At 44.2% G+C, this 13,566-nt stretch overlaps 1 protein-coding gene across 3 annotated transcripts in view; it reads right to left on the bottom strand.

Annotated features, from left to right (window-relative positions):
• Syne2 (spectrin repeat containing nuclear envelope protein 2) overlaps positions 1–13,566 on the bottom strand; it is a 302,588-nt gene that overhangs the window by 92,306 nt on the left and 196,716 nt on the right. For all 3 annotated transcript variants that reach the window (XM_060387664.1, XM_060387667.1, XM_060387666.1), the window contains exons 66-68: positions 10,477–10,656; positions 5,596–5,778; positions 394–522 (exon numbers count right to left, since the gene is read on the bottom strand). In XM_060387664.1, coding sequence (XP_060243647.1) covers positions 394–522; positions 5,596–5,778; positions 10,477–10,656 — 492 coding nt within the window. The remainder of the gene's footprint in view (positions 1–393; positions 523–5,595; positions 5,779–10,476; positions 10,657–13,566) is intronic.

Genomic DNA, 13,566 nt, shown 5'->3' with positions numbered 1-13,566 from the left:
GTCACTGCCACTTTTCTTTTTTGCTTGCTTATTTTGTTACCATCTATTTCCCCAAAACCCAGTTAAAAGCTATGGCTGTGGCTCATATGGTGGAGCTCTTGGCTCCCATATGCTAGCTCCTGGATTCTATCCCCAGCACTGCAAACAAGCAAACAAACAAACAAACCCAGAGACACAATGAACAACAAAAACATAAAACAGTCACCTGACAGCCACGTGTTATTTAAACTATATTGGACGCACATGGAAAAATTACCAACGAACATGCTTTGGGACAGCTGGCAAAGCAGGGCTGTAGCTACAGCGCCCTCCAGTGGCAGCTCAGTCTTTAGTCCAAAGACAACACCTAGAAAGTTTGGCTCCAGTTCTGACAAGTGAGAGGGGAGGAATTACCTGTGGCTGGGGAAGGTCTTTCTGTCTGCTAAACTGTGGCCTTTCAGTTGTGACGGACTCCAGCTCAGAAAGGCTAACTGGCTGGAGGGCAGTGAGGGGCTCTGACAGTTTCTTGAGAGCGGTGAAATGCTGAAAGACAAACCAACCAGAATGTCCCATTATGGCAGAGTAATTATTTAAGAAGACCCACATGGATCTCAGCTACCAACAGAGCAACAGAACAAAGCAGACGGCAGTGCTATTATTTACCCTTTTTTTCTTTGTTTGGGGTTTTTGTTTTGTTTTTCTGAGATAGGGTTTTACTGTATAGCTCTGCCTGTCTGGGAACTCTCTCTCTGTAGACCAGGCGGGCCTCAAACTCAGAGATGAACCTGCCTCTGCCTCCCACTACTGCCATGCACCATCACCACTGGCTGATTACCATAACTTAATGTACTTACTTCATATCAATTTCAAGAGCTACTGCATCTAGTGGAATGATTATCTTCTATAATCTCATTTTCAATGTCTAATAGGTCCAGTGAATTGGTTTTTTTTAGGATTTATTTATTGGTTATACAGCATTCTACCTACATGTGTGCCTGTGCACCAAAGAGGGCACCAGATCTCACTATAGATGGTTGTGAGCCACCGTGTGGTTGCTGGGAATTGAATCAGGACCTTTCGAAGAACAGCCAGTGTTCTTGACCTCTGAACCATCTCTCCAGCCCTTGTCCAGTGGATTTTTAAGTCAGGAAATGTATTATCTTTTTTTTTTTAAGGAACAAAGTAAACAAACAGAACAAAAAGAGAGGTGTGAACTGCACCCTATACCCTGTTCTCCATTTCCCACGCCACAACTCTGCCTGCTTTCCCTGTGGCCTGGCAGCAACAGGAACACCAGGTAAACCTGCCCCCTGTGCCCTAGCCCTTGCTGCTAACTCCCCTGAATGCACACCCAACAGCGGTGAACCTCACCCCATATCCTATGCTCCATTTCCTGCCCCACAACTCTTCTTGCTTTCTTAGAGACCTGCTGGTACCAGGGACACTGAGAGCCTATCCCAAGCCCTTGCCGGCTGTATCCCCTTAAAACACCCCCAACAGCCTTAAACACATCCCATCCCTTGGATTCCATTTTATAACCACAATTCTGCCTGCTTTTCTAACACCCGCCAGCACCAGGGACCCCAGAGGCAAAGTTAGCACCCAACCCCCAGAGGCCACACAGGCCACAAAAATCCCAGGCAGACACCCTGCTGGACCTGAGGACTCACCAGTCACCAGAAACCCAGGACACTCAGGCCAGAGGATAGACAGGAAACAGAAACCAATGAGGGTGGGGGAGACATCCATCCAACAAAGATAAACTCAGAAATCAGCATCTAAACTTATAACAATGCAGAACCAGATAGCTAAAGGACAGCATAAGAAAACAGTCAAAACAGCCAGGGTAATATGGCATCACCAGAGCCCAGCTATCCTCCTACAACAAGCCCTGGATATCCTAACACAGCTGAAGCACAAGAAAATAATCTTCAGTCCAATCTTATGAAGATGGCAGAGGATTTAAAAGAAGAAACGAGCAAATCCCTTAAAGAAATAAGGAAAATACAATCAAGCAGGTGAAGGAAATTAATAAAACTGCTTAACACCTGAAAATGAAAACAGAAGGAAACACACACACACACACACACACACACACACACAGTGGATCCTAGCGATGATAAACCTGGGTAAAAGATCAAGAACTACAGGTGCAAGCATCACCAACAGAATACAAGAGATGGAAGAGAGAAGAAACGATAGAAGAAAGTGATAGATTGGTCAAAGAAAATGTTAAATCTGAAAAGTTTTCGTGAAGGGAAAAAAGAAAGACAAGTAAAATAAGGCAGACCAATCAGAATTACACTTGACTTCTCAACAGAGACTCTAAATAAGCCAGAAGAGCCTGGGCTAAGAGACTACAGAAGTCAACCCAGACTACTATACCCAGCAAAACTTCCAATCATCATAGAGGGAGAAAATATGATATTCCATGAAAAAAAAAAACCAACAAATTTAAACAATATCTATCCACTAACCCAGCCCTACAGAAGATACTAGAAGGAAAACTCCAACACAAAAAGGTTAACCACACCTAAGAAAACACAGGATATAAATAATTCCACACCAGAAAAAAAAGAGAGAAACACAACACATACATACACACACACACACACACAAACACCACGAACATCAAAATAACAGGAACCAACAATCATTAATATCTCAAATGTCAACGAACCAACTAAAAGGCTGAGAGATAATATCCAAATTAACAAAATCAGAAATGAAAATGGCGGCATAACAACAGACACTGTGGAAATCCAAAAATCATTAGGTCTTAATTCGAAACCCTGTACTCCACAAAACTGGAAAATCTAAACAAAATGGATAATTTTCTTGACAGCTACCACTTACCAAAACTAAATCAAGATCAGGTAAACAATCTAAATATACCTATAACCCCTAAGGAAATAGAAGCAGTCATTAAAAGCCTCCCAACAAAAAAAAAAAAAAAAAAAAAAGCCCTGAGCCAGATGGTTTTAGTGCAGAATTTTAAAGATTTCTACAAGACTTTCAAAGAAGAGCTAATAGCAACACTCCTCAAATTATTCCACAAAATGAGGCAGAAGGAATACTGCCAAATTCATTTTATGAGACCATAGTCACCCTGATACCTAAACCCACACAGAAACTCATCCAAGAAAAAGAATTGCAGACGAATCTCTGTTATAAACACTGCTCAAAAGTACTCAACAAAATACTCACAAACTGAATCCAAGAACACATCAAAAACATCATCCACCATGATCAAGTAGGCTTCAACCCCAAGCAGCAGCGATGGTTCAACATATGAAAATCCATCAATGTAATCCACCATATAAACAAACTGAAAAAATGAAACCACATGGCCATTTCATTAGAAGCTGAAAAAGCCTTTGACAAAATACAACACACCTTCATGATAAAAGTCTTGGAGAGATCAGGGATAGAAGACACATGCCTAAACACAAAAAAGTTAATATATGGCCAAACCAATAGCCAACATCAAATTAAACGAAGAGAAACTTAAAGCAATTCCAGGGACAAGACAAAGCTGTATACTCTAACCATATCTGTTATAAACCTGATCTTATAATGCTTGAAGTTTTAGCTAGAGCAATAAAACAACTAAAGGTGATCAAGGGGATACAAATTGAAAAGGAAGAAGTCAAAGTATTGCTATTAGCAGATGATATGCTAGTATACATAAGTGACCCCCAAAATTCTATCAGAGAACTTCTATAGCTGATAAACAGCTTCAGCAAAGTGGCTGAATACAAAATTAACTAAAAAAAAAAAAAAAATCAGTAGTCCTCCTATATACAAATGATAAATGGGATGAGAAAGCAATTAGGGAAACAATACCCTACAAAACGGCCATAAATAATATGAAATATCTTGGTGTAACTCTAACCAAGCAAGTGAAAGGCTGTATGACAAGAACATCAAATCTTTGAAGAAAGAAACAGAAAAAGATATCAAAAGATGGAAAGATCTCCTATGCTCATGGATCGGTAGGATTAACATAGTAAAAATGGCCATCTTGCCAAAAGAAATCTACAGATTCAAAACAATTCCCATCAAAATTCCAACACACTTTACAAACCTTGAAAGAACAATACTCAACTTCATATGGAAAACAAACAAACAAACAAACAAACAACCCAAAAATCCAGACAATAAGAGAATCTTTAGAGGTATTACCATCCCTTATTTCAACCTATACTACAGAGTAAATAGTAATAAAAACCACATGGTATTGGTAGAAAAACAGACAGATTGATTCAATGGCATCAAACTGAAGATCCAGAAGTAAACAAACACGCATATGGACACTTGCTTTTTGATAAAGAAGCCAAACTGTATGATAGAAAAAAGAAAGCATCTTCAACAAATGGTACTAGTCTAACTGGATGACTGCATGTAGAAGAATACAAATAAATCCATATTTATCACCCTGCACAACACTCAAGTCCAAAACCTCAACATAAAGCCGGATATACTAAATTTATAGAAGAGAAAATAGGAAATAGCCTTGAAATAATTGGCATAGGAGGCAATTTTCTGAACAGAACACCAACAGCTCAGGCTCTAAACTCCACAATCAATAAATGGGACCTCATGAAACTGAAAAGCTCCTGTAAGGTGAAGGACACAGACAAAAGGGCAGAACTAAAGCCTACAGAATGGGAAAAGATCTTCACCACCTTTACATCTGACAGAGGGCTGTTATCCAAAATATATGAAGATAAGGTTTTACTACCTAGCCTTTGCTGGCCTGGAACATGCTATATAGACCGGGCTAGCCTTGAACTCAGAGAGATAGATCCGTCTTGCCTCCTTAGTCTGAAATAAAGAAGTGTGCTACCAATTTATTTTATTTAATTAATTTATTTTTTTAAAAAAAGCAAAACGGTTATCTCTAACCTGATATACTGCCAAGGATGTCCTTATATTTTTGATCCTCCTGCCTCTACCTCCCAAATGCTGGGATAGCCTGCTGTGGGGGAATGAAGCCAGGTCTTCACGCATGTTTGGGAAAGCACTCTTGATCTAGCCACAGTCCTGATATAAAATTTTAACATTATTTACCTATCTATTTGTATATTTTCTATGATGATCTCATTTTCTAGCCAATTAGGGCCACAAAATTTCTCTATTTTGTTAAGTTCTCTATTTGTTATTATCTGTGTGTTTGTGTGCGCACGCTGTGGCGAACCTGTGGAAATCGGTTGGCAACTCGTAGGAATTGATTCTCTCCTTCTCCCATGGGCTCAGGGGGTTAAAGTTATCCGGATTCCAGGGCAAGCTCTTTTACCCCTAAAACATATTGCTAGTTCCCCCTCAATTTCTTTAAAATACACCCTTCCCCATGAAAGAGCCTTTATACCACCAGAGCTCATGAGCAAGAGATCCTCAGCCTCATCGAATCCACCCAGGCCAACCTGCCACCATCACCAGCCAGAAACCTGTGCAGGGAAATGCAAGTGCACTCCCAGAAGCCCCCTCGTCTCCTCCTCTCATCTTAGCGTTCTATGACTCTCTAGTGAGGGCAGCATCTCGGCAGCCACTTTGACACCTCCACCCAGAGCACTGCAGAAAGGCTCTGGCATGTCCACACAGCTCCGTGCCTACCTGGTCCTCGCTGTACTTCTCCTGAAGCATCATCTGGACCTTTTCCAAGTTGCCCTTCACAGTCTTGAGTTTCCAGGAAAGGGCTTCGGCCTCCTGCTGAGTGGCCCCACAGTCGCCCAGGCCCTGGTCTTTGCAAGTCTCTAACAGAGAGGCGACCTTGTGCTCAATCTCTGTCAGCATAGCCTAGGAGAAAACATCACCGAATTATCTACAGCGGGTTTTAGGGGGTGGGGTAGGATTCAAGTGGCGGCACGAGCATCCAAAGCATGCTGCTTACCACTGAGCTACCCATCCCTAATGCAGGGCAGGGGTGCAGCTAAACCACTGCAGATGTTACAGTAAGCAACCCTGTAAACACTTCAGAAAACACTACGGAGCATGCCCAATGGTTCCTGCTGGTACTGGCTGGTTTTGTGTGTCAGCTTGGCCCACGCTAGAGTCCTCAGAGAGGAAGGAGCCTCAGCTGAGACAATGCCTCCCTGAGATCCAGCTGTAAGGCACTTTCTCAATTAGCGACCAATGGGAGAAGGCCCAGCCTACCGTGGGTGGTGCCGTGCCTGGGCTGATGGTCCTGGGTTCTAAAAATAGGTAGGCCAAGCAAGCCACGCAAAGCAGGCCAGTAAGCAGCACCCCTCCATGGCCTCTGCATCAGCTCCTGCCTCTATGTTCCAGCCCTGCTTGAGTTCCTGTCCTGACTTCCTTCAGTGATGAACAGCAATGTGGAAGTGGAAGCCAAATAAATTTTGTCGAAGCAATACCCCCCCCGCCCCCCCGAGACTAAGACACCGCTGATTAATACCACAGTTGCTACCTCATCTATCCGGGTTTGGATTCCAGTCTTCCCACATTGTAGCCATGTTCCCTCAGGAACCCTATGTGTGTGCCTCGAGTAGTCTTTAAAGTGGAGATAAGGACAAAATTTACCTTCTAGGTTCATTGTGAGGAATCCATCAACTATGTGTATTTTTGCCTCAGTCAATGTGCTTTGTGTTTAATGACTTAAAATCCTGTAGCGTATTCAAGCACAGGATTAAGTGAAGCACTGAATATCTCCCCTCACTTTGCTCATTTCTTAATCTCTCTGCAGCCTCCAAGGGATCAGAAGAACACAGGAGTAATTTGGAACTTAAGATGCTTAGTGACTGATACCACCTGCCAATCTGCAAGAGTCTAAAAACGAATCAGCTTCAGAAAGCGCAATTCCCAGTAAGTCAGGCTCTTTGCGTGCCTCCTCCACTTACTGCTGCACTCTCTCAAAGCTCAGGGGCCCCTGCACCCATGCCAGCTGCCTGGGCACAGGGTCAGTAGCCCTATGCACAGCCCACATTCCAACCAAGACCAGTGGCACAAAATTCAACCTGGAACTAAAACCAAGTTCAGTTAAAGAAACACTTGGCTTCCAAATAGATTTTCCAGTAGTGTATCTTGTGATGCCTTTATCCCAGGAAACTATTGATTGTATCCCCATGAGCTCTTCTGATCCTCAGCAGTACGTACTTACACTCCTAGCGTTGGCGGTGGCTGTTCACAAAGGGAATCTCAACTTCACGCCGGCTCACCTAGCCACGTAGCAGCTTTATGCAAATATTCTATGTCTACAAGCTGATGCTTCCCAGTGACTGTCTCAAAAGCCACAAACTGCTCTCTCTGACTCGCTTACCCTCCTCCTTGTTACTGCTTTGCTTAGGCTGGTCCCACATCCTCAGCTGTCTTAGTTTTGTTATGGCCTTAAAGATTTCTTTCAAGTTTTATTGTTACTTATTATGTATATGGATGTTTTGCTCGTCTGGATGTCTGTGTACCATGTGTGCACAGACATGTACAGTGCCCTAAGAGGCCAGAAGACGGCGGCAGATCGCTTGGGACTAGAGTTACAGACAATTGTGAGCCACCGTGTGGGTGCTGGGAATCGAACCTGGGTCCTCTGGAAGAGCAGCTAGTGCTCTTAACTGTTGAACCAGTTCTTCAGCCCCTTAGATCTGCCTCTGCCTTTCAGTACTGGAATCAAAGGTTGAGCTATGAGGGCCAGCAAGTATTTTCTTTCTTTAAAATTTTTTTTTAACTTTTGTTCCTTCCTTTCTTCTTGTTCTTCTTTCTTTTTCTTTCTTTCTTTCTTTCTTTCTTTCTTTCTTTCTTTCTTTCTTTCTCTCTCTCTCTCTTGCTCTCTCCTTCCCTCTCTCTCTCTCCCTTTCTTTCTTTCTTTCTTTCTTTCTTTCTTTCTTTCTTTCTTTCTTTCTTTCTTCCTTTCTCTCTCTCTCTTGCTCTCTCCTTCCCTCTCTCTCTCCCTTTCTTTCTTTCTTTCTCTTTCTTTCTTTCTTTCTTTCTTTCTTTCTTTCTTTCTTTCTTTCTTTCTTTCTTTCTTTCCTTCTTGTTTCTTTTCTGAGTCAGTACTTGAGAGGTAGAGGCAGGCAGATCTCTATGAGTTCCAGGCTATCCTGCTCTACAAAACAAGTTCCAGATCAGCCTAGGCTATATGGTGAGACCCCAGTTTTTTGGTTTGTTTGTTTGTTGTTTTGTTTTCAAAGGCATTATTAGGTCAAAGGAAAAGAACATTTTATTATTCCCAAGTGACTTTCCAAAATGTTGATTCAAATAGATAAAACTACCAAATATGAGAGGATCAGTTGTTTTTTTTTTTCTTCTAATTCTGTCAGGGTGTTATAACTGTTACAATTATTAAAAAACAGAATAACAAAATTGCGTTTTAATTCACATATTTTGTGTGTTTGCTTTGAGACAGGGTCTCATGTAGCCCAGGCTGGCCACAAATTCACTATGTAGCCAAGGACGGCCATGAACTCCTGATCTTCCTGCCTCTGCTCCCAATTGCTGAGATCACAGGTGCATGCCACACCCACTTCATGGTGCTCAGAACCAACAGCAGGGCTCTGTGTGCATGCAGAGCAAGCATTCTACCAACTGAGCCAGAGGTCTGTTCTGTCCCCATCATCATCATCCACCCCGCCCCTCCCCCATTCATAGATTTTTAATAATCAAAGTTTAACGCCTTGAGCATTAATTTATCAAATAGATTGTTTTCTTTCTTTTCCTCTTTTTTTTTTTTTTGGTGTTTTGTTTGTTTGTTTGTTTGAGACAGGGTTTCTTCCTCTGTGAAGCCTTGGCTGTCCTGGATTCACTACTTTATAGACCAGGCTGGCCTCAAGCTCACAGAGATCCGCCAGCCTCTGCTCCCTTGGGTGCTGGGATGACAGAGGTATGCTACTACGCCTGGCTCAAATACGTTGTTTTCTTAACTGATCTGTTTGTCCTCTGGCCACTTTCCACCATAAACTTACCATTTTTCACAGCTGGAGGGCCTTTCATGTTTCAGTACGAAATCACATTGTCATATAAATGAGAGAAAAGTAGTCTTGTTGTACTATACTAAAGTATAGTTTATTTTCCCACAGCAGGTTCAAGGCCCACCATTACCAAACCCAAATTTCTATATATTTGGTTTAAATACAGTTTAAATATTTAAATATAGTTCAAATGAAGCACATTTAGAGCCTGAAAACTGCACTGTCCAGGATCTGCCCGGCTCCTCTGCTGCCCCATCCAGGTTCTCCATTGTGTTAAGCCATTATGTAGATGGCAAGACCCCACCCCATCCCTCGACTCCTCATCTTGGGAATCCATGGCCCCTCCCCCCCCACCCTTAGCCTCTAGGAAGCACTTCCTGGTTCCTTAGAAGCATATTCCTGCCAAGTCTGCCCACAGCAAGCTTGTTGGGTGCTACTGCCACCTGGTGGGCACACCTTGTCGTTCTATAGTTGCTCACTCTTCAAAGTGAATGCACAGCAGCAAGAGGATGGGCCTCCTGGTAGTGCCCAAGCCACTGGCACGAGGTCTACCTGGTTGGTAGCAAATCAGTATCAGCCTTAAGGAGCTGGAGTTCAAACTTGGGGACGCCTCGGGTACAACTTAGCGTAGCCCTGGTCTGTGGCCGTGCTTAACCTCATCACTGGGGCGGCCGACCAGAATGCCAGTGTCTGAGCGGACAGGCTATTAGAAATGACGATTGGGACTGCCCCAACTCCTGCGACCTCCCCTTCCAGGTAGTTCTGGATAGAGGAAAGGAGGGACCCCATCTCCCTTTAACCACAGGACAGGTTCTTGAACGAAGAGCTTCTGGTGGCAGGACCAGTGCCTTGAGAGGCACTGAGACAGACAGGAGGACATCTTTTTCCTTGTGGCAGGAGGCTAAGGTGGGTCTGCCGGGCATATCTTGGGGAGAGGCCGCCATGAGCAGCCGGCAAGCCTTTGCTGTTGTGACAGCAACCACACAGCCCCTCCCTGGAGAGACAGAGAGCCCCGCCTTTGGGCTGAGCTGCCAAGCCTTCCTCAGGGAAGAAAGGTGACTTCAGACAAGGAAGCTGACATCCTCGTCTTCTCCAGGCTCAGGGCACTCCTGCTAACATGGTCACAGAGCATTACCTGGTCTCTGCAATCTTGCATGTTATGACGTCTAGTTTCTTCCTGATGAGCTAATTATTTATTCACAGGCTTGTGATTATTGATTAAAAAAAAAAAACAGTAGCAAATATCGGGCACAGTTAAACACCAGGCGCTTGTGAGCTCATCTCATTAAATCCTGACAAAAATTCTGCGAGCTAGCCTACTCTACCAGGGGAGAAAAATCAGGTTGAGAAAGGAGCTGTTCCACGTTCACAGACAGTGTGACCCTGGGGGCTGGTTTTGGGTTCCTCTCAAAGGGGCTGATCACACAAACAGTCACCGGCAAAACCATGAGCTGAGGCCGAAATAAATGTGAGGCCTGAAGCCGTGGGAGAGTTGTCCTGCCGCTTTAAGGGCAATTTGCCCCATCCTGGCAGGACACTGGTGACTAGGCAAAGGCTGAGGTCCTGCCTGGCCTCTTACCTGGCACCCAGCCAGCTCCTCTTCCACCACCTGCTGCATGTCTGTGTCTAAGGTTTCCGGCTCGAACGCCACGTTGGCTTGTTGCAGCCACAGCTCCAGCTCGGCCACCCGGGTCTTGCAGGCATGGAGGACTTCTGCAGGCTGAGGCCTACCTCTCTCCACGGTGGCCTGGGAAGCTCCCTGTGCGCGAGGAAAGTCCAGAGGTGCAGCCTCGGTGGGAGGTGTGGCACCCCAAAATGAAGCCAAAGATAATCCGGCAGCGAGAAGCCAGGAACCCAAGGCTTTTACACGGGAGCTTGGAAAGACCTGGAACCCCGTAACCCACCCCCTCGCTCCCCCCAGTTAAAAGAAACAAAATAAGGACTGAGAGGAGGAAGAAAGGAGGAAGAAAGGAAAAGAAAAATGCACTCTCACACTCATAGCAACAGCCACGTGACCCGGTGGCACAGGTTTCCAAGCAGCCAATCTACATGTACACAGGTACAGTATTCCCGGGCACAGAGGCGGAGAGTGGCAATCCCCGGGAGACAGGTGAGACAGTGTGCGTCCCAAACACTTCAGGGAAAGGGCTAGTGCTTACAGTTGTAAGGCCCACACTGCTGAGCACCCCAAGCAAACAGAAGACAGAGGACCCAAAACAAAAAAACCAAAACCAAAACGAAACAAAACACCCAACTACAACAACAACAACAACAACAACAACACACACACACACACACACACACACACACCAGAAAAGTGTCCTCTTCCTGCCAGCAGAACTAATAATATACTGGGATCTGCCCCACAATCGTAACATATTCCCAAGTAGCAAGGTTATGTTTTGGTTTTTCTTTATCCGTCTAAACTCTCTATTGAAAACAGCTTGGGTCAAGGAATGAACTTCATGGGGTAATACAGAACGTTTTCTCCCTTTTCCCAGGAAAATCCCTAAAATGGCTTTTGCTTTTTGAGACCCTCAAATGTGCAGCCAAGAACTGCCTGCTTCAGTGTGACGTTTAAATAAAGCGTGATATGTGTTCTAGGGTATTGACATAGCTGCATTTCTTACCAGCGTAAGAGCAAACTTTCTCCCAGGTAGAGGAGATGAAAATATTCCAACACTTACGTGTTTGTTAGTTTCCATGTGGAGGAAAAGGACGGTGTTAACGTAGCAGACTTGCTGATACTGTAGGACCTACCCTCTCCAAGAATACTCACAGAGGACACTGAGCCTTCTAGAGAAGCCCCTTCAGGGATACGGATGTGCACTCTGATTCGTACAAATACTAGTCTCCACACATTTTGTGTTAATTACAATTAACATGAATCGCAACGTTTTCCATTGAAGACTGTGTGAAAACTTGTCAACATCGATCTAATAAAGCACCACTGGGACAAACAACAGGCTTCCAACAGGAGTTGCTCAGAGACACACATCCTACCTCAAAAATACAACCCCAGAGGAGTTCTCTGACTACCTATCAACTTTACATGTATTAGTTCTTTCCCAGTAAAATGCTATTTCTTGGGCTTTGGTATTCTCAGTGCTAGATATTTGCCTGGCGTGTGAGAGGTCCTGAGTTGATCTCAGTACCCCCAAACCCTCAGACAACAACAACACAACAAATCAACAGGGCAGCAATTTTCTTCCTTCCTTCATCCACCCATTTTTATATTTTTCTTCAAGGCCTATCTTCTCAAGGGAGCCCTCTCTCAAGCTCAGCATTTTCCCTGAGCCTCGTAGACACCTGGCCCTTCGTTCTTCACTGGCTTTGGTGTTCCTTGTTAAGGTAAACAGTTGTGGGAATTATTGTCAGACATCAACTTCCAGCCTGATTACTTATATAAATAAATGATTAGTTATTTCCAAGGCTTTTTTTTTTTTGGGGGGGGGGTATGAAGGTACCTTAGTGGCAAAGATTGTGCAACCTCCTTTTTCTGCTCCCTCACATCATCTGTTAATATTAACTGGTTAATCTGTAATAACTAACTCATCACCTGTCTTTTTTTTAACTTACTCAACATTTTTTATTTGGCCACCTCTGGCAGGCCAGGTACGATTTTAAGCTGCTCTGCTTTCTTACTACCTTTACCTCACAAGGAAATGAGCAAGCTAGATGACTAATCCGCCCTTTCTTTAAACCTGGAAAGAATCCAGAGGGGGTGGGGGTGGGGGCGGGGCAGAAAGAACAATTATGCACAACCTTAGGAGAGCTCCAAGTGGCCTCAGGAGTCCCATGAAGTAATGCTCCCCACCCTACTTTTTTTTTTTTACAGTCCTGAACCCCAGGGATGGTGAGATGGTGATCTGGTTCCAGCAAAGTGTTTCTGAGAGGCACAGGCCTTGAGACAGGGTTTCCCAGTGAAAGCTAGCCATTTCAGCGAGGCTGCCTGATCCTCAGATCTGCCTACCTCTGCCTCCCAATGTGGGGTTATAGGGTATGTACAGCTATGCCTTAAAAAAAAAAAAAAGGTGCTGAAGATTTAAACTCATGGCCTCATGCTTACACAGCCAGCACTTTTATCCTGTAAGCCCTCTCTCCTTAAAGCTCTATTTTGTTTTTAAAACAGAGCCTTAGGCAGCCCAAGTTGGCCTTGAACTCATTCCGTGGCTGAGAAGGGCCTTGAAGTCCTGATGTATTTACCTCCCATGTGCTGCAATTACAGTGTGTGCCGGCATGAAGGTTTTAAGAAGTATTGGGATCAAACTCAGGGATTTTATGCACACTCATCGAATGTTCCACCAAATGACTACATCCCAGACCTCAGCACTGACTACGATAAAGTCAAAGCTCTAGAAAACGTGAAGATGCTCTGCCTCCTGCAGCATTCAATGCTCAGCCCAAGAGGCAATTCTTTATGTAAAAATAATCAGGGATCTCCATCTCAACAGCGTGCAAAACTGCTTTCGTGGCTTATTAGTGGTAAAACTATATGTACAGCAATGGATTTGGTGTGCATGTGTGTGTGTGTGTGTGTGTGTGTGTGTGAACATGCGTAGGCAGAGATCAGAGGAGTTGGGTGTCCTGTTTTATCCCTTCCTTCTTATTCCCTTGAGGCAGGGTCTCCTACTGAACTAGGTGCTGAGCTGAAGCTAGCAGCCGCAGC

Source organism: Meriones unguiculatus, chromosome 7 (genome assembly GCF_030254825.1).
Source record: "Meriones unguiculatus strain TT.TT164.6M chromosome 7, Bangor_MerUng_6.1, whole genome shotgun sequence".
NCBI lineage: Eukaryota > Metazoa > Chordata > Mammalia > Rodentia > Muridae > Meriones > Meriones unguiculatus.
This window is presented reverse-complemented; position numbering and strand designations above follow the sequence as displayed.